The sequence below is a fragment of the Puma concolor genome, chromosome E1, assembly GCF_028749965.1.
Source record: "Puma concolor isolate L17-30 chromosome E1, mPumCon1.1.hap2, whole genome shotgun sequence".
NCBI lineage: Eukaryota > Metazoa > Chordata > Mammalia > Carnivora > Felidae > Puma > Puma concolor.
This window is the reverse complement of record NC_141680.1, coordinates 16,772,241-16,799,779: the sequence shown is the minus strand read 5'-3', so window position 1 is coordinate 16,799,779 and position 27,539 is coordinate 16,772,241. Positions and strand designations below refer to the sequence as shown.

Below are 27,539 nucleotides of genomic sequence, written 5' to 3'. Positions count from 1 at the left end.
TGAAACCAGGAGGTCGTAATTCATTGTTTCCATGGCAACAGTAGGATAGGTGCACTTAGGAAGTTCGGGCCACAGGGGCCACTGGCCTCCTAGCAAGGAGACTTTGTGAGTCTGGGCTAGGGCAAGCAAGAGAGCATTGGGAGAGAGGGAGAGCCAGAGGTCACTGAGCTTCCTTGAAGGAAAAGAATTGGATCAGCTGAAAAGGGGGTGATAACAGCTGGCTCTGAGGCAGGAGCCAGGTGGGTAGGCACTTTTCCCAAGGTGGGCGTAGTCAAGAAGCATCTGCTGGGCCCCAGCCCACTCACTCTGGGGCTGTGAACGTTCTCCCCAGCAATGCGCCTGTCCTGTCGTAGGAGTTGCCTTGAAGGTAGAGCAGGAGGGGGCTGTGCATCAATCCCATTTCCTTTCTTCGCCTCCTCCCCAGGGCCAGGGGTGCCCCTCGCAGCCACACCGGTGCTGCCTGAGGCATGGTGAGGCATCCACACTGCACCGTTCATTCTTCCTTTCTTTCACCTAGGCCCACTTCGAAGAGCCCTGACCTCAGCCTTTTGCTCGCCTCCTCTGTGTTCTGTGTCTGGGAGAGAGGGCCAGTGGGAACGTACAGCAGGGAGTTTGCAGGCTGCAAGCCAGGCTGCCTAACAGAGTGACCGACCATCCATGCCCCACTCCCCGCCGGGCCTGTCTGCACCCCGGAGGGTGTGGTGCACGGAGCATTGCCGTGGGCAGGAGGCTGCCCCTGAGCCTCTCTGGGCCTCTTTGTCCCTCCTGTAAGATGGGGATCACAGCCCTGCCACGCCCGCACTACAGTGTGGTTCTAAGGAGGAGCTAATGGAGGTAAAAACAGACTACAGACCCACAGGAGATGGCTGATGTGTGGCGTCTGCGTGGAGCCGTAGCCGTTGGCCTGGGTGCAGAGCAGAGAGGAGCAGTAATGGGAGACGGGCAGCGGCTAGCATCCCACCCCTGGTTCCCTCATCTGGTGCTAGCTCAGAGCACTGGGGGTTAAGATGTGACTTAACTAGGCCCGCAGAGGCCTTTGCACTTAGGGTCTGAGCAACCTCCCCACTAGGAACAGGATGGGGAAAAGTCTGGTAATGAACCAAGAGCACCGGCCGGGAGCTAAGTAGTGTGTGGGTTGGGAGATACGGGGAGTCCCTAATGGGCCTTCTCTGAGAACCCCTCCCCAGCGCAGATGGGGTCCTGTTCATATGCTGCCTTATGGATCCACCCTTATTCTAGGCTCTGGCTTTTACCTCAGTCTTAGACCGTATTTTATTCTGCTCAGCACTCTAGGCATCTGCCTCCTTGATTCTACCCTATTTTCCTCAAGGGCAAGGGCCATGTTGTATTCACTGCTGAACACTGCACAAAGCTGGGGACATGACTGGTGCTCAGTGACTTTGTGGAGACAGCGAGGCTCCATGGGGCCTGCAAAGGGTGTACCATGTTCCCTGCCTTGTTCTACTCAGAGGTGTTCCCCGGAGGCTGCACACAGATGCTAAGGGGGCCCAGGCACACGTCACACCTAAAAAGCCCGGTCTTTCCAGATCCCTGTGAGCACCTAGATGTGGTCTTCCCCTCTTCTTTGCTGCCTCAGTTTTCCTGGACTTGTCTCAGCAAGGGGGGAAGAGGCCTTTCCTGAGTGTTGAGGAATTCCAGGCCCCCTGTCTCATCCCGAACACCTCTAGGATACCCTCATTCTCTATCAGGGTTGGTCAGCTATAGAGGGAGAAGACAGGCAGGGTGGCTGCAGAGAAGTGGGGAGAAACCTCTTTGAGTCATTCAACAAACGCTGTCAGGTTGTGTTCTAGTCAAAGCATCCTGCCTGGCACTGGGGAGGAGACAAGATTAACACGGCATGATCCTTTCTCACAAAGAGTTCACAGTTCAGGGCAAGGGGGCAAGCACACAGATAATAGGGATAGAATGAGAAAGTACTCGGGGTTCCAATAAAAGGGTACGAAATTCAGAGGAGGAGACACCACTTCTGTCGGGGTCAGAGCTGGACTTCGTGCATGTGTGTGCACATGCGTGTGAGCCTGTGTGTGTGTGCACATGTGTGGTCAAGGGGCGTTTCTGGAGGGTGTGCTCCTGGCCTGGGCTGTGGACGGTCTTGGCAGTCTGGCACGATAGACCCTTCTCGGCAGCAGGTGGGAATCCAAGGCAGTTCGCTCTTTGCTATTACTTTACTCCAGGAGTACTTCCCCTTAAACAGTGGTTGTGTTCCTGAGCATGTGTCCAAATGCCAGTCCTATAAATCAATCGTGTTTTCAGTGTAATTTCCGAGCTGCTTCATCTTCCTGGGGGACAGAGGTGATTAGGGCAGTGGTTTCCTCCGGAGCTGGGGCTGGAGCTTGCTGTGTTTTTCAACCCGGACTTCCCTTTGAGGAGTTAATTCCCTATAAACTAATAATAATGTTAATACTGATAGCAGCATCACCTCCTGGCCGTAAAGTGTTGTGTGCTTTCCAAAACTCTTTCGTACGGTTCTATTTAAAGGTACGTAGGGCTGATAGTGCCTTGCTATCTAAAAGCTGCTATTTAAAGGAACTCATTTGTCAGGAATAAAAATGTTTTTGTAATGCAGATTAACCTATCAGGTGTTGTTCCGTGCCAGTTTTTAATGGATAGTCAGAAACACCCACATTGATTTCACCTGCCCCAGTCTTTTGGGCCCCTACAGGCAGCGATGGCCATGCCTGTGCCCCCCGCTGGGGTGTTTCCCGAAGTGTGGGCTACACTTCGGATGATTTGAGATGTGATTTTAGGTGGCACCTAGATGTATTTTTTGCATGTTAGTGGTCAGGTTTATATTTTAATGTATCTTAGGGGAAATATGACTTGACATCTTAGGATTTCAAAGATAATGCTTGAGATAAGGCTGTACTTTTAAGAAGTCAGTTGTGAAGAATAATATTAGGTAAACAGGAGTGCAGGTGGTATGTATGACCAAAGTGCAAAGGTGGGCTATGAACACCTGGCCTTCAGAAACACTGCTGGGCCTGCCTAAAGCCTCCGACAGCGGAGAACCTGGGATACAGGGATCCACCTTCCAGGGGAGTGGGCTTTGTCCCCCCTCTCTAAATTCCGCTAAGGAAATGGCTGAAGGGGACCTCCCCAGTGCCTAGCTCTAAGGAAGAAGAGAGAATGGCTGGGCATCCCTGCAGCTGTCTCAGCTCAGAGAGGGGCCAGCTGTCCTAAGGCTGCTGCTTGGCATGGGCACAGCCTCTAGACCCAGTGGCATCTACTCTGAGCAGATCCTGCTGGGTGCTCCTCAGAAGGTGAGGTGGCCCATGAACTGAATATTGCTGTGTGCAGAGCCATTTGGCCTAGGGCTCTGGATGGCAGGTGGCTCTGCCTGTTCAGTCCTCACTATTTTCTTGGAGGAGGTCAGAGTTCCTGGACAGATCGTATCTTGGTTTGGCCCAGACCCAAACCTTTATTTAGCCTCTAAACACTTTAGAAGACCAGGCCAGAGCTGGCTAAACCTACCTTGTAGGTACTGTCCTTACCAGAGGGACTTGACCTCTTGCATTTGGGGGCCTCAAGCCCCCAAACTGTGTAAACTGCTGGGAATGAACCAGCCCGCGGTGGCTACGTTTCTGAAGCTCTGCTTGGGGAGGAAGTGGAGACATCGTCACTCAGAAGGCAGCTTCCCTGTGCTGGACGACTGGCAAGCAGAATGGCCCATGCTGTGGGGACCCTGAGCTCTTCAGAGAACTGGCCCTGGGGATTCTGGGCATGTGGGCACCACCCCCGGAGGGCTCTTTGGGGGCAGAGACTGTCTCTCTCACCTTTGAATTTGTATTCCCAGTGGCTGGCACATAGTGCAGAATGAATGAATGTCCAGCCCTGGTGATTTGTGAGACAAGACTAGCCCCGCAAGGATCGAAGAAACAATTGTGAGTTTCCAGATGATTCTAAGCCAGGAACACGGGGGTCTGAGGAAAGCAGGAAAAAAAAAAAAAAAAAAAAAAAAGGAAGAGGTTTTTGGTGGTAACTGAGAACAGGCGTCTTGTTGGTAACATGTGCACAACCTAATTTCACATCCTTCGGCTCTCGGCCACCTTTACCCCTATGGCAGCCAAAACGTCAGGTCATTGTGGCCCAGAATGCAACTCTTGGGGCTGACTACTGACTTTTGGAGGAGCTCTTTCATGATTGGGCTCTGAGGCGGAAGTCTCTTGAGAAGAGGGTCTTGCTGAGAGGGGCTGTCACAGGGACTGGCCCAGTGTTCTGTACTCACGCCAAGGCGGATGAAAACATGGCAGCAGCTGCCGTCACCAGGTCTTCACCCGGTCCTAGTCCAACCAGCTCTGCCGTTAAGCTCCAAATGCGCCCCGAGTGACTTCCTTTAGATGTTTGCCGGGCCCTCAGGTGAATCTTTGGTTGGCAGGGAGCAGGAGGGAAGGCGTGCTCCCATTTGTCAGGCTTGGGGAGCAGCAGGGTTTGTGCGATGTGCAGGGAGGCTGCCCGCAATCTGACCATGAGGGGCCGGGGTCGTGGCCTTGCTCTAGGTTCAGACCTTGCCCCTTGAAGGGTGTGCTGCCTGCCTGAAATGCCAAGAGTTCCAAGCAGCTGGCAGTTTCCACCCGGTGCCTTTGGGTGTGGGGGTAATGACAACCCCTTCCAGATCGTGGGATTGTAGTGAGTGAATCCCTGGAAAGTTCTTAGAACTGTGCCTGGTACTTGTGAAGCCATCAATAAATAACTATTGTCCTTCCCGAAAGCTTGACGTGCATGCTGGTTTCCTAATGCTGCCGAAACAAATTACCACACCGTTAGTGGTTTAGCCCAACACAAATGTATTCTCTCACACACAAGTCTAAAAGGGTCAGCAGGGCTGCATTCCTTCTGGAAGCTTCTGGTGAGAGAATCCATTCCCATGCCTTTTCCAGCTTCTAGAGAGGCCCCCTGTATTCCTTAGCTCATGGCCACATCCTGACAGTGTAGCATCCTCCAGTCTTGTAGACATTTTCTTTCCCTCTTCCTGCTCCCCTTCTCTGCTCACATTGCCTTTTCTGACGCTGATTCTCTTGCCTCCCCCTCATAGACCTTTGTGATTACTGGGATAATCCAGTGTCGTCATCTCGCCTAAAAATCCTTAGCTTAATCATACCTGCAAAATCCCTTTTTCCATATAAGATGACGTATTTATAGGTTTGGGGGGGCGTGGGATGTGGACATCTTTGGCAGGACATTGTTTTTCTATCACAGGGTCAGAGACTCTGGGGGCAGCAGCTTCTGGCCCAGATCTGATAACTGGGTTGCTGACAGAAGGCCAAGGATTCAGGCCCTCACCTGGGGAAGGCTGTGGGAACATGCTGGGGACAGGTTGTGCAACTGGGAGAAGGCCACTCTTCTCCAGACTTCAGAAATTTCTGGTAGCTTCATAGACTCTCCCAGCATGTACTAGGAGTGTGCATTTGATGCCCAGAGAGGGTTCTGTCTGAGATTCCAGGGAAGCATCTGATGCTTGAAAAAGAAAAGGAGAGCGGGGAAATCATTAAAGCAGTTGGAGGAGCCTGGAATTTGGTACTCAAGGACTGGGAGGGAATCCCAGCTCTGCCACTGCCTGGCTGTGTGACCCTGGGCTAGTCCCTTTCCTCTTCCAAGTCCTGCCTGCTATGCAGATGGTTGCATAATGGAAAAATATAGTACCGACCTCAGTGAGGTATTTGAGGGCTAAATGCAAGAGGAAGGAACTTACAAGGCTTAATAAATGTCGGATGCCCACGTGTTAGGGGTATCGTTGTGGTGCTGGGCTTCAGGGATGTGCAAGAAGAGTGTGATGACAGTGTTTCCAAGGCCCTACAGAGTCACTGGGCAGTTAACGAGAGCTCACACGTCAGGTGGGAGAGTCGGTCCCCCAGACACTGATGTGAGAGCTGATGCTGCAGCCCAGAGACTTCAGCTGTGACTCCAAAGAGAGCTGGGATTGGGACAAGAGCAGAGCCAGAGTGGAAGAAGGCATCCTGGGCAGCAGGAACCAAAGTTCAGAGGCCAGAACACTCCAGGCATGTTGGGCAGACAAAGAGATCTGACAGCTGTGAGGCAGGTTCGCAGGGTAAGGAGAGGCGCTAGGAGCCAGGGAAGGTGTTTAAGTGAAGAACAAGCTGGACCCCATATCACAGTGTATAGTTATAGATTTATATTTACTTGTTTGTTCGTTTTAATGTCTTTCTCTCCTCTAGAGTATAAACCACATAAGAGCAGGGATTATTGTATGTTTGCTTCCCGTTGGATCTTCAGAGTCTGGTGGGTGTTCAGTAAATATTTGCTGGACGAATAAATAAATGAACAAATGACCTAATTGAATCCCCAAATAATCGCATTTTGCGCTGTTGATATTTTTTAATGTTATTTATTATTATTTTTAAAAACTTTAACGTTTGCTTATTATCGAGAGAGACAGAGCATGAGCAGGGGAGGGGCAGAGAGAGGGGGAGACACAGAATCCGAAGCAGGCTCCAGGCTCTGAGTTGTCAGCACAGAGCCCCACGTGGGGCTCAAACTCACAAACTGCGAGATCATGGCCTGAGCTGAAGTCAAACGCTTAACCTTCTGAGCCACCCAGGTGCCCCTATTTATTTATTTTTAATTCCAGTATAGTTAACATACAGTGTTACATTAGTTTCACGTGTACACTATAGCGATTCAACAATTCTATACATTGTTCAGTGCTTCTCAGAAAAAGGGTACTCTTGATCCCCTTCATCCATTTCACCCATCTCTCCACCCACCTCCCCTCTGGCAACCACCAGTTCTCTGTGGTTGAGATTTTGGTTTTTTGTTTGTCTTGTTTTTTTCTTTGTTCGTTTGTTTCTTAAATCCCACGTATGAGTGAAATCATATGGTATTTCTTTCTCTGACACATTTCACTTTGCATTGTACTCTCTAGATCCATACATGTTGTTGCAACTAGCAAGGTTTTACAGTATTGATATTAAACCCTTGACAAGCATCAGGGGTAAGGCAGTGTTCTCATGAAGGTTAACCTGGCTCTGGTGTGTGGTGTGAAGGGAGGAGAGAGAGGCAGAGGTCAGTTAGAAGAATCCGGGTGACAGAGCCAAAGCCCGCAGCAGAAAGGGAGGGGTGGAACAGAGTCCTTGTAAGAGATTAGCAAGACGGATGTTCAAGGCTAAATGGGGCACGATCACTATGGAGGAGGAGTTCTGGAGTGGGGAGGAGGCTAGTTAGGATATGTGCCTTGCACTGTGAGGTGGTCAGGAAATGCTGGGGGGTGCAGCACCTTCTATTGTGGGGTTGAGCCCTTGGGGACAGGAAGATATAGTCAGAGGTGTAGCTAGAAGGCCACAACATGGGGCTCCCATGGCCGCTTCCGTCTCATTCTCTCTACCCCTCTTCTCAGTTTATACTCTTCCAGGAGCCTCCTCTGGCCCCTGTTGGGTCCTCCCATGTGATCATGCGCTGCCTCAGTCATGGCTCTGATTTCCCTTGTCAACTGTCTGTATTCCCCCATCAAACTGCCCCTTACATACGAGGCCACCTCCTTTGTTCTTTTGCTCACTACTCTAAGACTGGATAGGTGGATGGGTGGATGTCCGATAAGGAAATGTGGGAGAGAAAGGAAGATGTTAGCAGCAGGAAAATGGGTGATTGTTTTTCCTTTTTTATTCTATATTTTCCAAATTTTCTATAGTAAATCTACTTGGGTTTTATTCTCTATAAAAGTGTTAAAGAGGAGGAAAAAGGCAAGAAAACAGGTCCCTCGGGATGTTAGCCTCCTTTCTCCTGACCTGTTAGCTCTCGGTTTGCTCTCATACAGGTGGAAGCAGGGAAAGGCCTGGAGATGAGGAAGCTGGTTCTCTCGGGGTTCCTGGCCAGCGAAGAGATCTACATTAACCAGCTGGAAGCCTTGTTGCTGGTGAGTATATGCTCTGACCTCAGTGTCAGGCTCAAAAACTGCTTTGGGGGTTGAAGAAGAAGGGAGACCTGGATCAGTCTTTCTCTGTGGGCAGAGTCTTTGGTGTTGCTCTGCTGACAGCTTGGCAATGGGTGGCCAGGGGTCATTGCCAGAAAGGGCCTGTGCCTTTCAGCCCTGACTCTCCATTACCTGATCTGGGAAAGCACACAGGCATTACTAATCAATCACAGCACTCTGTCCAGGTCAGGGGGTGGCGTCCCAGCCTATGCCTCCACACTGCTCAGGGTAGTCTCTACCAGTCAATCAAACTGAGCCCTCTTAGTCATTCCTGGTGCCAGTCCTTCCTCCTCCCTGGAGCAGTGAGCCGTTCACCCCATCCCGAGGCCCTGTGGCAGGAAAGGTGAGGTGGAAGGGTGTCTGTGTCTCTTAAGAATCACCATAGCTCTGATGCATTAGACCAACCCCAACCCTCTGTGAAGGTGCCTCAGTTTCCTCCCAAGACGGAGGCATGGCGAGACTCAGCCTGGGAGGGCAATACTATTTTTTTTTTTTTAATGTTTATTTATGAGCTGTCAGCACAGAGCCCCACACGGAGCTCGACCTCATGAACAGTGAGATCATAACCTGAGCCGAAGTCAGACAGCTTAACCGACTGAGCCGCCAAGGCGCCCCAAAATACTATTAATATTAGGTAAAAGTAGTACACAGATGTAAGATGTTTTTGCCTTTGAAGAAAATGCTCATTAGATGCAGCTGGGTAGTTTGCAGAGTAACTTTGGCAGGTCAAGTTCTTTCCCCTGCATGTTTTGCCTTCTGAGATGTAGGATGGTATCAGTCACAGGGAGCATAAGAAACGTAGATGAGTAGAAACTCATTCTTACAGGAACCGTAAGATGCACATTTCTGTACTTGCTGTGATGTGAGATGTCGTCACCCGGTGTCTCGGGTGGGACTTGGTGTTTATTACCCAAGGAATAACTATCGAAATGTGCAGGTACTTTGCGACACCCTGGGCTCAGTTTGGGACAGCTCTCCCCGGGAGTTTATTGGTAGGCATAGCAAGTGTTTTTCAAGTGCTGGACGGTATGGCAGATAGGACTGTGGTCTGAGGCCAGAACTAGGGCAAGACTTGACTGTGCTGTTAATCACAGACTCATTGCACTGTTTCTCATACTGTGCATCTGAACCCATTAGTGCGTTTGTGAAGTCAACATAGTAGGTTGAACCAGTGTGTTTTTTTAAAAGAGAAGGAAAATGTCAGCGTGCATCGCACGTAGTAAGAATAGGTACTATTTTGTGAAACTTTGGGTCTGTTGTATGGATGTGTATATGTATGTGTGTACTGGGCCACGTTATTTCTCACACGTGTTGTGGTTTTGAAAACCACTGGCTTTGGGCAAGCCACGCATAATATCCTGGAACCTCGTTTTCCTCATCTGAAGCTGAGAATAATCCCACTACCTTCTCTCTCTCCTTCGTGGGGTTGAGAAGGTCAGGTGATCCTTGGGGGGACCTAGTATAAATCCCAGGCACTTAGGCACTCAATTAGCTGAAGGAAGGAAGACAAGCAGAGGGCCAGTCAGACACATGTGAAATACCTCTCACACACTGAATTGCCACACCAAAATGAGGGGGCGTAGTTGTCATTACGAAAAGGATGCCCGTTTGAAAGGAGTTCAGACAAAGGAACCAGACTGCTCGCCAGAATCCCTGCTTGACCGCTTTCTAACTCTAGCCCTTCAGCACATTGATGAGCCTTTGCGGCCCATTTTCTCCATCTGCAAACTGCTTGCACTGATACTAGTAGGCACTCTGCTCATGGGGTTGTTGTGGCGACGAGATGAGCGTGTATGTGAAGCTCGTAGAGCCTAAGTGTTAGCTGCTGCTGTTATTTTCTCCGGGGCTGAGAGAGACTCAGGTTAGGGCTTGTTTCTGTCAACACGCCCTTTCCCTGAAGGAAGGGGAGGCCCGTCCTCATCAGAGGCAAGCCACTCGTAGATGCCAACTTGCATTCTTGTCAGTCATTGGGCCCCATGTGAATTTCCGTTTGTCCCAGCAAAGATAGCAACAGGTTTAGGGGCCAAGACACTCCCTCCCTGCTTCGCCTTTCTAACAGCTTCATGCCTCAAAGGCAAAACCTGTGAGGCTGGAGCCCCAGTCCAGAGGTGACCCAGGGCGCATCACTCCTTCCCTCCACCCCCCAGAGTTTGTTCATCCCAGGCCCCTGATTGGTTCTTTCTTGAGCAGTGGCAGGAGGGAGGGGAGAGACTATCTAGGAGGCCTGGCCTGTGCTGGAGGGCCCCAGGAAGAGGGGGCAGGACCCTCCACAGCCACAGCCTCAGATAATAAGCCTCAGAGATAAGGAATCAAACCTCCCTGCCCCCTTCTTGAGCTATAGAACCCTCCCCTCGTGGCTGCCTGGTTGCTAAAGCCCTTTGCTCTTTGCGGGGGGCAGGGGATGACCTGACCAAGGGGCCTGGAGAAGAAAACCTGTCCTCTCCATGGTCCGCGCCCAGATCTCCTACTCATCACCAGACTCTCGACCCTCGTCCCCTGGCTCTGCTCCTACTGTGTTTGTGTTCGACTGTTCTCAGCTTCACACTTCCTGATATGCAGATGGCTGGGTGTGTGTACCTAACACCGAATACACACACACACACACACACACACACACACACACACACACACACACACGCAGCCAGGACCTACACAGGAGCCTCTGTTCCTGCCCCTGGGTGGTTGGCTAGGGTAGGGTTTGGTAATCTGGAAACCTCCAGGTTCCTGGTTGGCTCAGATTACAAGCAAAGTAGGTCTGGGAGCCTGGGCTGAAGTGGGGGGGGTGGAGGAAGGGAGACAAACCAAATGCAGGAAATTCTGCATCTTCCCCACCGTGGGGAATGTGTGAGGAGTGTGTGAAGTGAGCTCAGGTGCTGCCCCCTGGCCCTCACCTAAAGCTCTTCCCACCCCTGGCCCTCCTCTCTCAGCCTCTCATTTAGGCAGTTAACTTTGGGGTTCTCAGGTTCCTTATCTGTAAAACAGGTTAACTATGCCTCCCTCTCTGGGTTCCGGGAGGAGGAGTAAACCCAGGCCTTCTGGGATAGGAGGTGGAGGAGGTGGGCAGATTTCTTCCCCCTGTTTCGAAAGCCAAGTTGCCGGGGGACAGAGCTGACAGATCGCTGTGTGAAGTCCCACTATGAGTCAGAACCCACCTGGCCCATCTTCCTGAGAAGCACTTCATGGGAACTCGAGCGCCAGGCTTGACTCTGAGGTCCCTCTGTGATCCTCTCAAGAATCTTTTTCTCCTCTGATAAAATGGAGAGCCAGGGGCCACCCTTGCTCCCTGCAGCAGGATTCTGGGAGTGCTAACACTTGGGCAGAAGAACGGTGCTGGATCAAAGTTCAGTGTGGGGTTGCCTTGGCCTTGCAGCCATCTGGACCCGAGGCCTGGATTCAGGGCTTCACCAGATTCAAGGGTTTCTGGCCAGCCGGGGCTCACACACACCCATCACTCCCCTCTTCCCCGAGTGAAATCAGAGCTGAGACCAAAGGTCCCCAACCCTGTCCTGAGAACCCTGTGATGGCCTGAGTGCAGCCCCTGTCCATGTGACCTACTGCTGGTGAGCACCCATTTCTTCCTTTTTTGTAGACAGAGTGGGAGGTTCAGGAGGAAGCAGAGTGGTCAGATCCTATCTTTGCATAGGTGGCAGAGGAGTGCATCCCCAGCAGCTCCTGAGAAATCCTGACCCTTTGTCTTCCCAGGACTAGTCCCTCCCTAGTGGGGACTGCACTCAGGCAGGAGCAAGGAGTAAAGGTTCTGGGAGTCTGTGGTGACTTGTCTGTCCACTGGATCCCTGGTAGAGGAAAAAAGGATTAAGTAGGACATTGATCTTGAGGACCATCTCTGTGTCCTTCAGGGAATCTCAGAAGCCCTAAAGCCGAGTGGGGCCACCCACCTGGGGTTGGGAGAACAGTATTCCCTGTCTCCTGGCCCCTGGTTCCTTCTGTTTCCCTCCCTGGCATGCTCACCCATGCCCCACCCACCCTCCACCTGCTCAGATCTTCCCAAACCTCAAGGTTCTGTTCCTGTCACCTCCTCTGTGAAGCCCTCGGAGCTGTGCCAGCACAACCAACCTTGGGACCACTTGGTTGGTACTGACAGTCCAAGATGGGTGATATTCTATCTCGCTTTGCCCACTAGATTGTTTCTTTTTTTTTTTTTTAATTTTTTTTTTCAACGTTTTTTATTTATTTTTGGGACAGAGAGAGACAGAGCATGAACGGGGGAGGGGCAGAGAGAGAGGGAGACACAGAATCGGAAACAGGCTCCAGGCTCTGAGCCATCAGCCCAGAGCCCGACGCGGGGCTCGAACTCACGGACCGCGAGATCGTGACCTGGCTGAAGTCGAACGCTTAACCGACTGCGCCACCCAGGCACCCCTAGATTGTTTCATTTGTGTTGGTCCATGTTACTCAAATAGAGTATAACGTTCTCCACAGCAAGGATCATGAGTCAGAAAAAGAAATCTCCTATAAAGAAAATTGGACCCCCATCACTCCCCTGCCTCACCCTCATTGCAAGGGCTTACAAGCTGCCTGTCTTCCCTGCCCCATCTGGCCTCTGCCCGGTCCTCCAGCCCCGCTCCTCCCCCTTGCCCGGGCACGCAGGCTCACTGCCTTCTTCCGGCTCCTGTCTCTCGCCAAGACCGTACCTACCTCGGGACTGGCGTTGAGGAAGCCTGCCTCGAATACTGTCCTCTGCACCCCCATGCTTCCGTTTCAGGGTAAATGTTCCTTTCTGGGAGAAGCTGTCCTTCCCCACCCTGTCTCAGGAGGTCCCCTTCTTATTTCTTTCACTGCACTTCTATGTAAATTATGTGTCTGTCTCCCCTACTGGATGGGAGGCTCCACGGGCTCGGGGACTGGGTGTGTTGTGAGTCACTGAATACCCTGGTCTGGCCTCACATGAGGCACTTGGTACATTATTTGTGGGGTGAGTAATAATAATAGTAGCAGCTAACACTATTGACTGCCGTCTGTATGCCAGGCACATACTTGGTATTTTATATAAATTATGGCTTTTGATCTGCCCATCAGTGTTCTCAAGAAGGTAATATTATCTCGGTTTTACAAATGAGGCTGCTGAGGCCCAGATGCTAAGTGATGTGCCCACAGCTATTAAGTGGCAGAGCGGAGACTCAAGCCCACACCCCCTGGCCTGCCCCAGGTTAAACCCCATACTACCTCCCTAGCAAAGCCTGGACATTAGGGTTAGCTAAAAGGGTCAGAAGGAAGGCTCTGCTTTTCCCTGCCTTTATCATTTCTGGACTTTTTTTTTTAGAGCTGGGAGGATGAGGGAGCTGGCATTCAGAGCATCATCTGGGTATTTGAGTAGATGGGACTTCCTCTTATGGATAGACATGACCCTGCCACCGCCAGAGAGCCGGATGGGAGAAGTGCGGGAAGCTTGCCTGGAGTTTGGCTGCCGTGGGAGCTCGAGCTGATAGTCATCTCTCAGAGCTCTCAGAGTGGGCCCCTCAGTGTCGGTGTTCCATCCAGTCCAGCACTGAGTCGCCCATTATCTGCTTGAATGCTTCTCTGGTTGGAAAGCTCACTACCCAATCCTATAAGACAATGGGGGACAGCTCTAGTGAGGCCACACCTGTCCCCATAACTTCTGGTTGTTCCTGGGTCTCCAGAGTGACTCAGGGTAAGTCAAAGGCCTCTTTCCACACAGAACCCTTCAGCTAGATGAAGAATATTAACCATGTCTGACTCAGGCTTCTGTCTTCCTGGTGAATGTGCCTGCTTCTCCTATACTTTCTCTATGTGGCAGGTTTCCAGACCCTGTCTCCTGGAGGGCCTCTGGAGTGCAGTCGAGGCATCTTTTGGAGGCTTAGGGCTGAGAAAGGCCAACTTAGGAAGAGCTGTTTATCTCTCAGTATCCGGGGGGTTTTGTTTGTTTGTTTCAACTATAAATTTTAATAGCTTTTTTTTTTCCCCTGGCTATAAAATGAATATTTACTCATTACTCACAGGCAATCACCCTGAAGAGAATGCACCCAAGTCCCATTTTCCTACAAGTCCTACTTTGGGGCATTAAGCTGATAGTTCCAGCTTCCAGCCAGTGTTAGGGAGTGGTCCTGTGTTATTGTCTGTCACCTCATCTGTTCCACCTGTAGGCCCTGGAGAGTTTTGGTGCAGACAAGCAGAGGTCACAGATAAGTTTCATCTTACATGTCAACCTCAGCACTGAGAAAGAGTCTGAGACCACAACCAAGCTCATTTAGAAAGAGCATTGTGATTGACTAGCGATGTCTGCCACAGGTATAGGAGGTAGGACAGGGGCATGCATGCCACCTTGCTCGCTGTCTATATACTAAGTGATGGGAACTAGAAATGTCAGTGCAGCTGATGTTGGTCTTGGGTCTCTGTGAGACACTACCCCAAAATCCTAGAATCATGTTGTGTTTCTTGGAAGTAGCTAAGGGGTTGAGTTCCCAGTCAACCCTCCCTTCCACTGAAGTGTGACAAGGGAGCTTATGACTCAGAGCACAAGGCCATTGTGGAAGAAGGACATGTCCTTTTAAACCAATAACCAAAGTCCATACAGGCTAGGGGAAGGGGCCCCTTGGGGGATGAGGGCGTGGGGGAAATATGTCCTGGTGGTAATTAACACTGGGGCCTGGGAGGGCTGCTGGACCAGGCCCTGGCTGCCAGGTCCCCTCGCAGTTGGGCATGGCTTGTCGGCGCCTATGACAGCAGCTACTTGATACAAACCACACTTCAGGTGCCCTGCCCTCAGTGGCCTTGTCTAGGTACCACTCTAGCTGCAGGAAAGGCTCATCAGTGCCCCGGGCCTTCTGACCCTCCGGTTTATGTGCCTCTCACCTCCTCTCTGCCTTCCTCCTCACTTCCAGCCCATGAAACCCCTGAAGGCCACAGCTACCACCTCCCAGCCCGTGCTCACCATCCAACAGATTGAGACAATCTTCTACAAGATCCAGGACATCTACGAGATCCACAAGGAGTTCTATGACAACCTCTGCCCCAAGGTGCAGCAGTGGGACAGCCAGGTCACCATGGGCCACCTCTTCCAGAAGCTGGTGAGTTTTCTGTTGATGGAGGGTCCTTATCCAGTGTCTCGGTGGAGCTGCTGGTGTTGGGAGAGGACTGGTCATCCCTAGCCCTTTTTGGCCTCCTTGAAGGCCTGGGTCATTTCTGAGTCCTGGAGGAAAGCCTGGGCCTCTGTTGTATGGGGACCTGGGCCTAGTGCCTCAACTCCTGGTCTCCCATGGTGAAGCCCTAAGTGCTTCCAGGGATGTGAGAGGCTATATGCATAGGTTTCTCTCTCCCCAAGGGAGTTCAAGGGCTGGAACGAAGGCTCACTTGCTCGGTTTCAGGTCCCCTGTTCTCAGCTGATAGAGGAGTATGTGCCAGATGGGCGGGCAGGGACTGCTCACTTGGGACACCTTGGGCATTTGCCACACCTCAGTGCTGCCTCTGAACTCAACAGTCAGATGGGACACGGGTCAGCTCTCCTGAGGGATTGCAAGGGAGGGAAAGGTATGAGGAGGTAGAATTACTGTGCAGACATACTGTTGGGAAAGGCTTGCAGAGATCTTCCAATTCCTGAGCCTTCTGTGACACCCTCCCCTGGCTCTGACACTGTCTCTGGCTGTGTCCCCTGGAGGGTCCCCAGGTCAGACCCACAGAGCCCCAACCCCACTCTTCCCTGGTGTTTCTCTGCCTATAACTTCTGCCTGCCCAGAGGGCAGGAAGAGACAGCCAGTCAGGAGTCTTTGTTCTCTGGGTGTGAATGGTAGGGGTAAGGAGCAGTGCCTTTCCTTTACCTCCCCTGCAGTGGTGGGACTGGTTGAATGGACAGGCCTGTATTTTGCTTACACTGGGGAAAACTCTTGCTTGGATACTCCTGCGACCTCATGCTCAGCACGATCAGAACTGAACTTACTGTGTCTGAAGTTCTTTGCTTTTCTTCCTGCCTCTTGTCTCAATGGGTGCTGCCACCATCCCAGCCACCATCCATCCATGCCTCCCTTGGACTAGTCCTTGGCACCTCCTCTGCCCCACCACCTTCCCCGTCCTGAAGCTCTCCCCGCAACCCAAGGAGTCCACTTTAAAGCTTACAGCTGCCTGCTTGTCCCCACCCTCATCTCATTAGTGACTCCTGCTTCTGGGCCCGCCTCCCCAGCAGCCTCCCAACCCTTAGCTACTGGCAGGAGAGAGTTATCTGAACTCCTGACCAGACCTTGCTTCTCCCCTGCTTGAATCTCTCCCCCTTGCCCATTGGATAAGTAAATACCAGGCTCTGAGGAACCGCTTCTGAGACCCTTTGCATGCTGGCCTCTGTCCACCCCCCGGCCTCTGGCTGCTGCCTCCCCCAACCTTGTGCCCCCTGACACCGAACTTTCTATTCTTAGTTCATGCAGCAGACACTCTTGACCTCTCTGTTCTTGCAGCTCTAGCTGCCTGAAATGTCCTTCCCCATCTGTTCCCAGCTTAGAACAGCCTCCTTCGAGAAGCTTTACCCAGACCTTCGAACAAAGCCCCTATGCTTCTCCCCTCAGTGAACACTGTACCTGCCTGACTCCCCAAAACCATAAGCTCTGAGAGAACAGACTGTGTTTGCTTCATCATTAGACCCCAGAACCATCCCAGTGCCCAATACATGAATGAATGAATGAATGAATGAATGAGTGCATCATGACCTTGACCACTGGGACTAGGGAGAACTTGGAAGAGCATTGAGGGAGACATCACAGGACCTGAGGTCTGTGTCCTGAGAGGCCAGCAGTGTTATAGGGACATAGCTTCTAGAGGCACAGCTGACTTTGAATCCTGGCTCTGCCACAGATTGAACCTGTGACTTCGTGTACAACCTCTTTGTGACTCAGCTTCCTCATCTGTAAAAAAGAGGATAATAACAGTATTTACCCCATTGAATTGTTGTGAGGACTACATGAGTTATTACCTGAAAAGTGCTTGGAACGGGGCCTGGAATATAATACATTAGTAAATACTCCATAGTTAGCCAGTAGCGTTACTGTTATTGCCATTACCACTGTCATCATCGTCATTGTTGTTATACTTAGCAAGAGGCACCCCAGAAGGTAGTATGCAAGGGAACCCCACGCTCCTGGTTCCAGCAGCCCCAGTGTGTTTGCGCCAGGTCAGGGATGGTGAATACCCAGTCATCACTCCTGGCCTGGTCCCAGGAGCCTGAGCTGATCAGCTTGGGAGGGCATAAGAGAGCTGACCAGAGCTGGGGTAGGGGGTGTAGGCCAGAGCATAGTGGAAAGACTGTCCCAGTTTATCTTTGTCACTTGGACCCTGCTGTCACGAGGGTCCCCGCATTCTGGTCTCAGCCCCACAGGCCTGGATTGTGAATTTGCTTCCCCACCTTCCCTCCTCCAACATCAGGAACTGCTATCTGAAGCCCCTGGAGCTGCAGGCTTGGGAGGGCCGGGGTGGAGCTGGGGCAGTCCAGGCATCTGGAGGCAGTTTATTTTCAGCTGGTCTCCATTACTGAGAGAAGGGAATTAGCATCTCTGCTATTTGTTTTATGAGATCACCCCAGTGCCAAGCTGCTGTTTCCAAGCAACCTCCACTTCCCAGTTAATGGCCCTGGTGGGCCCGGCCTTGGGCTCTACAGACAAGGATATGCCATGGAGATGGCAGTGCCGGGGGTGGTCAGTGACCCCCTACACACAGGTCTTCTGCTCACGTAGTTCCTGCTCTCACTCCTGCCCTGCTACTCCCTGAGGCAGTAGGATGGGAAGGTAGGGTTCCAACTGGGCAGCCAGCCTTTATCGTTCTTGTGGGAAAGGGGGACAAGGAGAGCACATACCTGGAAGAAGAATAGCAATGATTTTTACTTTGGTTTAGGAAGCAGCTGTCTAGAACCTTCCCTGTGGCTTGGGACACCAGTGGGCCAATACTCCCCTTGGAGAAGGAACTGAGCTCCATCCCTTCCTGCCCTTCTCCCAAGATTTTTCTTTTTTTTTGCAAAGTCTGGCCTGTCTGGGGCTGAGACCTGCACAGCTCTGGCCTTGGCTTCTCTGCAAGCATCCCAGTGCTCATCTTCCCCTCTGGCTTTCCTGGCCCCCACCTGCCAGCTTCCACCTGCCCCACCTCTTTGGGATCTTAAGGAGCACAAGGATTCTGCAGAAAGCAGAGTGGTGCAGAATGGGGTTCAAGGGCAGCCCACTTTCCCCAGCACCTTGGCGGGATCCCCCGACGGAGCCCCGTAGCAGCTGAACCTCCTTGCTACTTCATTGAAAAAGATTTTAAAGCAGAAATTCTAGAGAATAATGTAGCAAACAACTGTGCACTCATCTCCCAGAATTAATAGATGTTAAGCTCTGAAGATATACAGAAAGGCTTTTTAATCAAGAAAACAAAGCCTTACAGATGAAGGCTCTCTCTCTCTCTTTCCCTTGCCCTTCTGCTCAACCTAGAAGCAGCTACTGGAATGAATTTGGTGTGTCGCCTTCTGGGCTGTAGTTTGTGTTTTTTATTATGGGTCTGTATCTTTTTATGGCCTTACATGTACTTTTTACATGTATATATTTTGCAATTCAGTCAACATTTGTTTTGGAACTTGTCAGTGTTACTACACAGAGATCTAGTTCATTCATTTGAACTGTGCTGTGTGTGTGGATTCCCCTTTTTTGTGACCATTTGTTATCAGTCTTTTCACAGGAGGAAGAGCAAAGCAGTGAATACACTTGCCCACATTTCCTTGGGAACACACATATGCAAGTTTCTCTAGAGCAGTGCTTCCAGTACAAATATAGTGCGAGCCATATATGTAATTTAAAATTTTCTAGTAGCCCTATTCTTAAAAGTAAAAACACAGAGGGATGCCTGGGTGGCTCAGTCGGTTAAGTGTCCAACTTCGGCTCAGGTCATGATCTCATGGTTCATGAGTTCAAGCCCTGCATGGGACTCTGTGCTGACAGCTTGGAGCCTGGAGCCTGATTCAGATTCTGTGTCTCCCTCTCTCTCTGCCCCTCCCCATTCATGCTCTCTCTCTCTCTCTCTCTCTCTCTCTAAAACAAAGAAACATTAAAAAAAAAATTTTTTTTTAAGATTTTAAGTAATCTCTACACCTAACGTGGGGCTCAAACCCACAACCCCGAGATCAAGAGTTGCACGCTCCACAACTGAGCCAGCCAGGCGCTCAGGCACTGTACCTTTAAGTGCTGTGCCTTATACTCAGCATGGGGAGTGGGGTACTGAACAGGCTACACGTGCCCTCCCTGCTCCAACTAATTCCAGACTATGAAAGACGTGTGAGGCATTCAGGGGCTTCAAACCCTGAGAGACCTTGATGATGCTAAATAAAGCCAAATGCTGTTGAGTTTCTAGCATGCCAACAAAGGCCCTGCCCTGATCCCCCCAGCCCCCAGTACCCTCTTGTTAACCTTATTGGCTGAGCTGGTTTCCACGGAAACAGTCAAGTTCAAAGGGGTACCGTAGTATGTTCATCCTACCTTTCCCTCTCTGTTCCCACATAGCCCTTTGGAGCTAAGTCAGAAGTTCTGAGTGCTAAGGGAGCTCCAGGTGCCCTGCTTAGGCTTTCATCCATTCATTAATCCTCTCTCCCATCCCACTCCTGCCCTCCTCTCTCTCTCCTCTCTTCTCCCTGCAGGCCAGCCAGCTTGGCGTGTACAAAGCGTTTGTGGATAACTATAAAGTCGCTCTGGAGACCGCTGAGAAGTGCAGCCAGTCCAACAATCAATTCCAGAAGATCTCGGAGGTGGGCAGCTCCCTGCACAGCCCCCGCTACAACCTGGAGCCTTCCAGCCTTCTGGCCTGTTGCCAGTTAGGGAAATGGTTCCCCTGAGGGTAACACTTAGACTGACATTTGCTTTCTCACACTTGATATTTTCCCCCTTAATATAAGAATAACGATTTGTTTGATTTTGTTATTCTGTTTAGGTTATTCTATATTAGAACAGAGGAGGCAAAAAAGAAAAAAGGCAGTATTTTCCCAGCACGGTAGTGACCTTGAGCAAGTCACTTGCCTTCTCTTGGCCTTATTTCCTCTTCTGTCCAGTGAGGGATCTGGGTGTTTCAGCTCATCCCAGACTTGCTTGATAAGAACCACCGGGAGCACTGTTTAAAATGCAGATCTTCAGACACCTTCCCTGGTGCTTCAATTCAGAGGGTTTGGGTGGGACCCAGGAGTCTATATTTTTAACAAGCTTCCCAGGTGATTTTATGAGCAGGAAGGAAGATTTGAAGAGGTCTAAACTAGGTGGTGTGTGTGTGTGTGTTTTTTAATGTTTATTTATTTATTTTTGAGAGACAGAGAGAGAGTGGGGAGGGGCAGAGAGAGAGGGAGCCACAGAATCCAAAGCAGGATCCAGACTCAGGCTCCCAGAATTAACAGATGTTAAGCTCACCTCAAACGGTGAGATCATGACCTGAGCCGAAGTTAGATGTTTAACCGACTGAGCCACGCAGGCGCCCCAAGGTGGTGTTCTAAGATCCTTGCAATCCCACAACAGAGAGAGGGCCAGGCCCATTTATGTGGGGACACAGCCATATACCTTCCAGCTGGTAATAGACCTGTCCCCCTGTTGCAGCTAAGCCTTCTTCCCGTTCTCTGGAGGGCAAAGATGTGGCAATGTCTGCCATTGACACTTCTCTCCAGGAAGTGTCAGGGAGGAGCTCGCATATCCTCCGGGAGCAGAGCCCAGCTTACCCCTTTGGTCAGAAGGATCTCAGTGAGACCCCCAAGCTGCTGGCCTTGCAGTCACGGCACCAGCTCCAAGCCTGGGACAAGAAAACCTCTGGTTCCAGGGACAGGGGGCTCCTTCTGCAGTTTTGGAAATCCTGCCTTACGGGCCTCTCTGGACTCTTTGCTTTCCGCTCTCAGCGCTGGTGCTAGAAGAGTTGGTGAGACGTAGGATAGTGTTTGTGAGACTCCTGGGGTTATGGGTTCTCCTCCAGTTTGGAACTAGCGGAGAGGCAGCACAAGGGTTGGGCAGATGGAGATGAAAACGTCAGCTTAATTACTAGTAAAAGCCAGATGGGAAAATGTAGACTTGGGTCTGCGGCCACATTGGGCTTGCTAATACTTCCCCTCCACCATCAAATACATCTACTGGGGACGGAAGCAGGGAGCTAAGCTCAGTTTCTTCTCCCAGAGTCAGCCGTCAGGTGAGTCACCCTCTGCCTGGGAGGACAGAGTTGGGTGGGGAAGTCCCTCCACATGGAGTCACAAGGCTGGAGAAATGGCGCTTCCCCTTATCACTCCCAGCGCTCCCTGGGAACAAACTGGAGCCCTCTGATCTGTGTTCAAGGCTGCCCGGGGTCATGTACGGTCCAGAGAGTGGTGAGTCCCCCCTTAGCTTGGGCCGACTGCCCATTCTCTTTGGTCGGCGCCGGCCCCTGCATCCCTCCCCTAGTCCCTGGCAAAGGCTGCTGGCCCCAAAGGCGGAGCCAGCCCCTTGGCCTGCTGCCAGGTGGCTTCTCACCCTGACTCATGCACTGATGCCGTCGCTTCCTGGCTTCCTACTGGCGCTTCCACTTAATCACTGCAGTCAGGCCCTTCTCTGCAGCAGGAGCGATTTCATACCTCTAGGCCACGCTGGAGAGGAGCATAGAGAAACATTTCCTGAAGCTGGGAATCCACTCACCAGCCAGAGACACAGTCTTGAGGAGCTGAGTAACCCTCTTCTCCCCACCCCCATGCTCAGTCCCCAAGGGTTTTCTCTGTCTAGAAACAGCCTGAGGCAGGAGTAGGAAATGGGGAGCTCCCGTCGCTGCCTGGACATTTCCCCACTTCCAGGCAGAGCAGACAACATCACCTGAGTTTCCGACCTTGGCCTCACCTCGCCCTGGCCTCTCTGCTGACACCCCACTCGGAGGCCCCCTCCGTGCACTCAGCCCCGCAAGTGGGGGTTGCATTACAGCTCCAATTACAGGCCATACTGGTCTGTTGCCAAAGGGCTAGAGCAGGAAGCTCTCTCTCTAAAGGCAGATAAAAGAGGATCGAATGGATAAGCCATCCCTGGAGTCTGTTTCCAGCCCTCACTTCTGGATCACTTTGCCTGGGGTCCAGGAGGGGTGTTGGCTCTTCCTTCCTCGCTTGCAGTTTTCTCTCTGCTGCCAGCACAGGCACCGGTGGGTGGGGAGTGGCAGGTGTGGGTGGGGGCTGGGTTGAGTCCCTCTCAATCTGGGTAGGATATAGGTCAGACCACCCTGTGGAGCTGGGTCTCTGCCCCAGGTGTGCTGCCTCCCTGCCTCCCCCTGTGCAAGACCTTATCCCCTTATCTCCATCCCTCCTTGTCTCCAGGTCTGCTTGTGCCCCAAGGTGCTGGTACTCCTTTTCCTTGTCCTCTCAAATCCCACATACCCTGGGCTGATGTGTACAACCCCTGTGTGTGGCTGCCGTGGAGGGAACCCTGACCGGGGGTGGGGGTGGGGGCAGGGGGAGGTCCTGTTCTTGTCACCACCCATTCATTGGAATGCCCTCAGGGTCACCAGGGAGGGGCTTTAGGGGGTGTGTCTGAGGATCACTATTGTCACAGACCTCTCTGGTACCCAGAACCCCTCCTCCTCACCTACACCCAGTCTTGGGACTCCACAGGCTCCAGGAGATCATGGGTGTGGCACAGGGAGTCGGGAGTCAGTGAGGCAGGCAGTGGGGGGACCCATGCTTTGGTCTTTGCCCTCCTCTTCACACCCTGGGTTTCAGAGCCGTACTTGCTATGCCTCCAGTGGGGGATGGGGAGGCCATGTAGTGATTCCTCCCCTCTGTTTGGCAGGAACTCAAAGTGAAAGGTCCCAAGGACTCCAAGGACAGCCACACATCAGTCACTATGGAAGGTACTCTGGGGAACGAGCTGGGTAACAGTCACCTTCCTTTGTCTGCCTTTGTGGACTACGGTGCCCTGCTTGTGTGAGCATGTGCGTGCGAGTGTGTGAGTGTGTGTGATGCACAAATGGGAAGAATCCAGCCTCTGTCCCTAGGCAGCCGGCCAGCTACAAACGTGCTCCTCCTTAGGATGCCAGCAGGCAGCTCGCTCCCCTCCTCCTCCCCCTTCCCCCTCCTGCCTCTCCACGCGCGCCTCCCTCCCCGCCCCTCCCCCTTGCTAGAGGAGCACTCTGAAGCGGCTGCTTGATTCAGGCTGTGCAGCAGCAGCCGGCAAGGTGGCTGAGTGGCCAGGCTGCTGATGGGAGCCACCGAGCGATGGCCGCAAGCTCCTGCCGCTGGGACGGAGGCTGCCATGGAAATTCTCCTCATCATTCGCTTCTGCTGTAACTGCACCTATGGTAACCTAGGCCCCCTCTCACGGGAGGCGGTGTGGCTTCCCACCTCTGGGGGCCGGCCAGAGTGGGCTTATGTGTGGCTGGCAAGGTTTGGGGGGCAGCAGGGAAGGGAGTGGGTGCAAATGGCTAGATCTGTGTTTACCCCCGTTCTGGCCAGCTTCCAGCTTGGAATAGAAGTCTGGGGCCACGCGGGGCAGGGTGGCTCGGAAATGGAACGACCAGGCTAGAAGCGTCCAGGTACCCCCGTCCCGAGGATCGGTGGGGAATTGGGGGCTTAGCTCGAGAGGCTGTGGGCAACTTCCTGGAGATGCTGTTTAAGAAGAGAAAGTGACCAGGCTGTGCCTGCAGGTGTGGCAACCCTGGGGCTAAAGGGGCCCGGCAGGGGACCGTCAAAGAGTGGCATGTGGTCTGGACAGCAGTGCCTCGGGCCAGGGGGACCCCGCTGGAGGGACAAGTTGGGAGTTTCTTTGTTTCCGGAGAGAGGAGAGGCGGTTGAGCCGCCAGGGTATTGTGTGCTCAGAGCGCACATGCTGCCTTCGCGACATTCTCTCCTCAGAACAGCGGCAGTGGGAGAACGCGGATGCAGTTGGGAGAGCAGGAAGGAATTGGGTTGCTCCCAGGATGGAGGGGTGTTTCTAGCCTCTAGAGACCCCCAAGCTGAGGTCTCGGCACTTGGTGCAAGCCGGTAGAGAGGGGGGCGTGGCAGGCTGCCGCCTTGTGAAGGTCACACACCTGCTGGTCAATGGAAGGGACCCAGAGCATCCTCTTTGCAGCTCCCTCAGCAAGGAGGTCCTGGGACAGGCGCGTGCTGTCAGCCAGGCTCTTGCTCAGAGCAGGTAGGAGCAGGCCCAGGAAAGGGGGTGTCCGGAAGCAGCGGACGCTGCTCTCTGAGGCAGGAAGTGCCTTAGGGATGACCCGAGCTGCCTTTGGCAGGGACGGGGTGCGGAGGGAGGGTCAGGTGTGACCTCCACGCAGGCTGCCCTGGGCCCCTGTGTGTTGGAGCAGCAGGCGGCTGGTTTTAGGACCTCCTTGCCTCAGGCGTTTTGTCTCTGCATCCTCTCAGTCACTTTGCCTTCACATCTCCGTGGTAACCTGGAGCTCCTTGTGGAAGGCTGAACGGAGGAGGGTGGCTGTCGGCTGGAGGAGAAATGATGAGGTTTCCTGGGCTCTTTCTCAGAGGCCACTGTGCTGGAGGGGCTGTTGTCCGCTCCCTTCTCAGGCCATGCTGTGTCGAGGCTCGTTCTTGATGGAGGAACCCCTGAGGTAGCCCCTCTCCGGCTGCCCCAGGAGGACGGCTGTGGGAACCCCAGTCACCGGGCAGGAGCTGTCCTGGGCCCCCCACCCGTTGGCTCAGATTCCAACAGGCTGGGGTCAAGAGGAGGGACGGACTTGAAATTGCCTTGCTTGAAGATCAGAGGAGAAGTGCTCTTTTTGGTTTGGCCTAGGAGTGGGTCAGGTCTCCACTCTGCCTCCTTAAAAAGGAAACGGGTCAGCCCTTTGCTTCCTCTTCCCTCCCCAAAAGGGAGTTGAGTCTTAGTGAAACAGACCTGGGACTGGAGTTCAGGGTTTTTTTTTTTTTTGTGACTGTGATGCTGTCTTTGAAGTCAGCTTCAAAGTGGGGAGGGAGGAGAGAATGAGCCTTTACCAACCACACTGTTTAGAATCTTCTCAGCCCCTCCAAGAGATGCCGGTTCTGGGAGTTCCAGTGGGGGGGAGATTCTGCACTTGGGGCTCGCTCTGGCTTACTGGTTTATTTGCTGCACGTCTCTGTGCCAGTTGCTGTGGGGGATGCAAAAGGAAGTTGTGTGTGATCCGGGCCCCCAAGGAGGGGGCTCATCTTGGTAACAAAAAAGAGGCCAGCTTACCCACTCCTTCCTGGTGAATCTTGCCAAGAATCCTCCCGAGGGTCACTGAGCTTTCGCAGACGCTGCCCTCCTGTACCGAAGATGATAGCTCAAAGCCAGGAGCATGGGTAGACCTACATTCAAAACCCAGCTACCATTTGCAGCTTTGTTATTATAAGCAAGTTATGTAACTTCTCCGCGCCTTAGAGAAGTTTCCTCATCTGTAAAATGGGGCTAGTGGTAATTAATTGCTTGTCTTTTTAATCAAAAGAAATAGCACGTATAAGAGAGTGCCACTGGATGCAGATTAAGTACCCAGCAGACTACAGAGAGGCCAGCTTGCTTATGTCAGTGGTCTGACTTTTAGGCACTGTGAGTGTCATTTGCAAAAATCCTCATCAGGGAAGCCTTCCTGGAGGAGGTGGGGAGACAGGCATTGTAACTTGGTGAATGGTGTCTATCCCAGGAACTGGAATGGCATGGTGAGGAGAAGGGAGAGTAGGGGAAGCAGGGGCAGGAAGGGCCATGGAGCAGGTAAGGGGGGAAGGGTGGGCTTTTTACCCTGCATTGTCAGGGGAGACTGGTGTACAGGGGCCGTGGGGAGCATGAGCAGAACGTGGGGGTTGTTCTTCCCCCCTCTTCTTCCCTCCATATCTGACTGTGGCCCCAGGGCCCTCTTCCTGCACTCCCCTGTCCCCACCATTCCTCCCCTCTCCCCCAACCCAGGCCCTCATTCCACAGCCCCAATCAGGTCAACTCGAGGTGACCTCAGACATATTAATAACCCCTCTGAAACCCAACCCACCATTTGCGCAGACCTCTGAGCTTAGTCAGCCTCTTCCTGCCGGGACCTGGGAGAGGGGCAGAGGGAGCTGGCACTGCAATACCAGCTTTCCCCGGGCTGGGACTCCAGAGCCCACGCTGACAGGTGTCTGCTGAACTTGCACTTTCTCTTGGGTCTTTGGGGTTCTCGGGTGTGATTTCCCCCCTGCAGATGAGCTAAGCCACAGGTGGATACTCTAAATAGTGTCAATACAGGGTCCTCCTGCCCTAGGCTGGTAACTGGGCTGTATCCTCCCTATCCCTGGATAACCCCAGCCTGGTCCTGTTCATTTTGGTTCCCATATACCATGGGGAGGGTCTCTAGCAATTGCTAAGTTAAGAAAGGCCTAAAATAAGTCACGGAAAGTGTGTTTGCCTAAAGCAGTAGTTTTCAACCATTGGTACATATCAGAATCAGCAAAGGAACTTTTTAAAAATGCTAATACCCAGGTTCCACCCAGCAGAGATTGGGATTTCGCTGATGAGGTGGGGAGAGTGGAGCAGGCAGCTGTTTCTTTTAAGAGCTCCCCCAGTGATTCTAAAGGGCAGCCAAGCAAAGACTGCAGATAAGGCTCATGGCGCACCACTGAGACTGTACCTTCTCCATAGCCAGCAGATCGTTCCCCAAAGTGTCTGCTTAGCAGTGCATGGGGTATTTATATCTACAGGGGACTCTTTGGTTCGGGGGCTAGCTAGGGCATGAGTGTCGGCTCTGGGACTGTCACAACCAGCCTCCTGCCTCTTCCTGCCCCGGGGCAGGAGGACAGAGGTCACGAGCCTATGGACAGAGGCGTCCAGGTGGACGGAGGCTGAACCACCTATGTTGGGAGGGGTGAGGCACAGCTGTTTGTAGGAAGCTTTGTTTGGAAGTATGGTCAGCCAGCTGCTGCCTCCACCTGTCCCTGCTGAATCCCAGCAATCCTCATTTGTCCTGGTCAGCCACGGGGTGTGGTGAATGGGGGCCCTGCTGAGCTGGCATTTCCCCAGCCTCTTCAGGGCTCCCAGAGGCCCCACCTGAATTCCTGTGGGAAATCTTTGCCCCCTCAGCTGCCACTTGGTTGAGAGCAGAGCCTTTATGTGGAGAGCTGGCCTGCCTCCCTGACCCTCAGCCTGTCCTGTTTGGTTGGAGAGTTTGAGGGCATGGAGGGTGGGGGGGGGGGGGGGTCTTCTCATGGGGATGAGGCCAACCGTGTGGGTCGGAACAAAGCCTGCCGTTCCCAGCTGGCAATGCCAGACCTTGGACCGGAGGAGTATAAGAATGATTGGGTGTGGAGGAACTACCTTCCCTGGAAAAACAGCACGTCTCTTTCCCACATTCTGGGGGTGCTAGATCTCTATGGGGTAAGGCTAGGTATAGCTGTATGATGCAGGGTTAAGGGTGCAGAGGAGCATCTTCATCTGCTCTGAGCCTGGTCAGACAAGGACAGGCCTGTGGGATGGCCCTTAAAGAAGTCACCTCTGGTGACTGATGAGATGAGGCAGGTAGGAGGGGGCCTGGGCTGCCAGGGCTGCATGTCTGCCTGTTGGTGTCATCTGGCCTGCCCTGGGACAGAATGGAGCTGTGGCTTCCTGCACATGGGTGTCCGTGTAGGGCAGCAGCAGGGGGGCGGGGAGGGTGGGGATAAGGCTTATCTCTAAGGTGTCGAGCTGCTCCCTGTATGTCACCTGTCCTGTCTCCTTCT

General features: G+C 52.6%; 1 protein-coding gene across 5 annotated transcripts in view; it reads left to right on the top strand.

Moving 5' to 3' along the window:
* ABR (ABR activator of RhoGEF and GTPase) overlaps positions 1-27,539 on the top strand; it is a 184,107-nt gene that overhangs the window by 103,627 nt on the left and 52,941 nt on the right. For 4 of the 5 annotated variants that reach the window (XM_086686381.1, XM_086686383.1, XM_086686382.1 and 1 more), the window contains 4 exons: positions 7,790-7,888; positions 14,806-14,991; positions 19,560-19,667; positions 22,687-22,747. In XM_086686381.1, the coding sequence (XP_086542507.1) occupies positions 7,790-7,888; positions 14,806-14,991; positions 19,560-19,667; positions 22,687-22,747 (454 nt within the window). Of the gene's footprint in view, positions 1-7,789; positions 7,889-14,805; positions 14,992-19,559; positions 19,668-22,686; positions 22,748-23,108; positions 23,195-27,539 lie in introns of those variants that run through there. The other variant, XM_025918139.2, reaches the window with a different exon arrangement.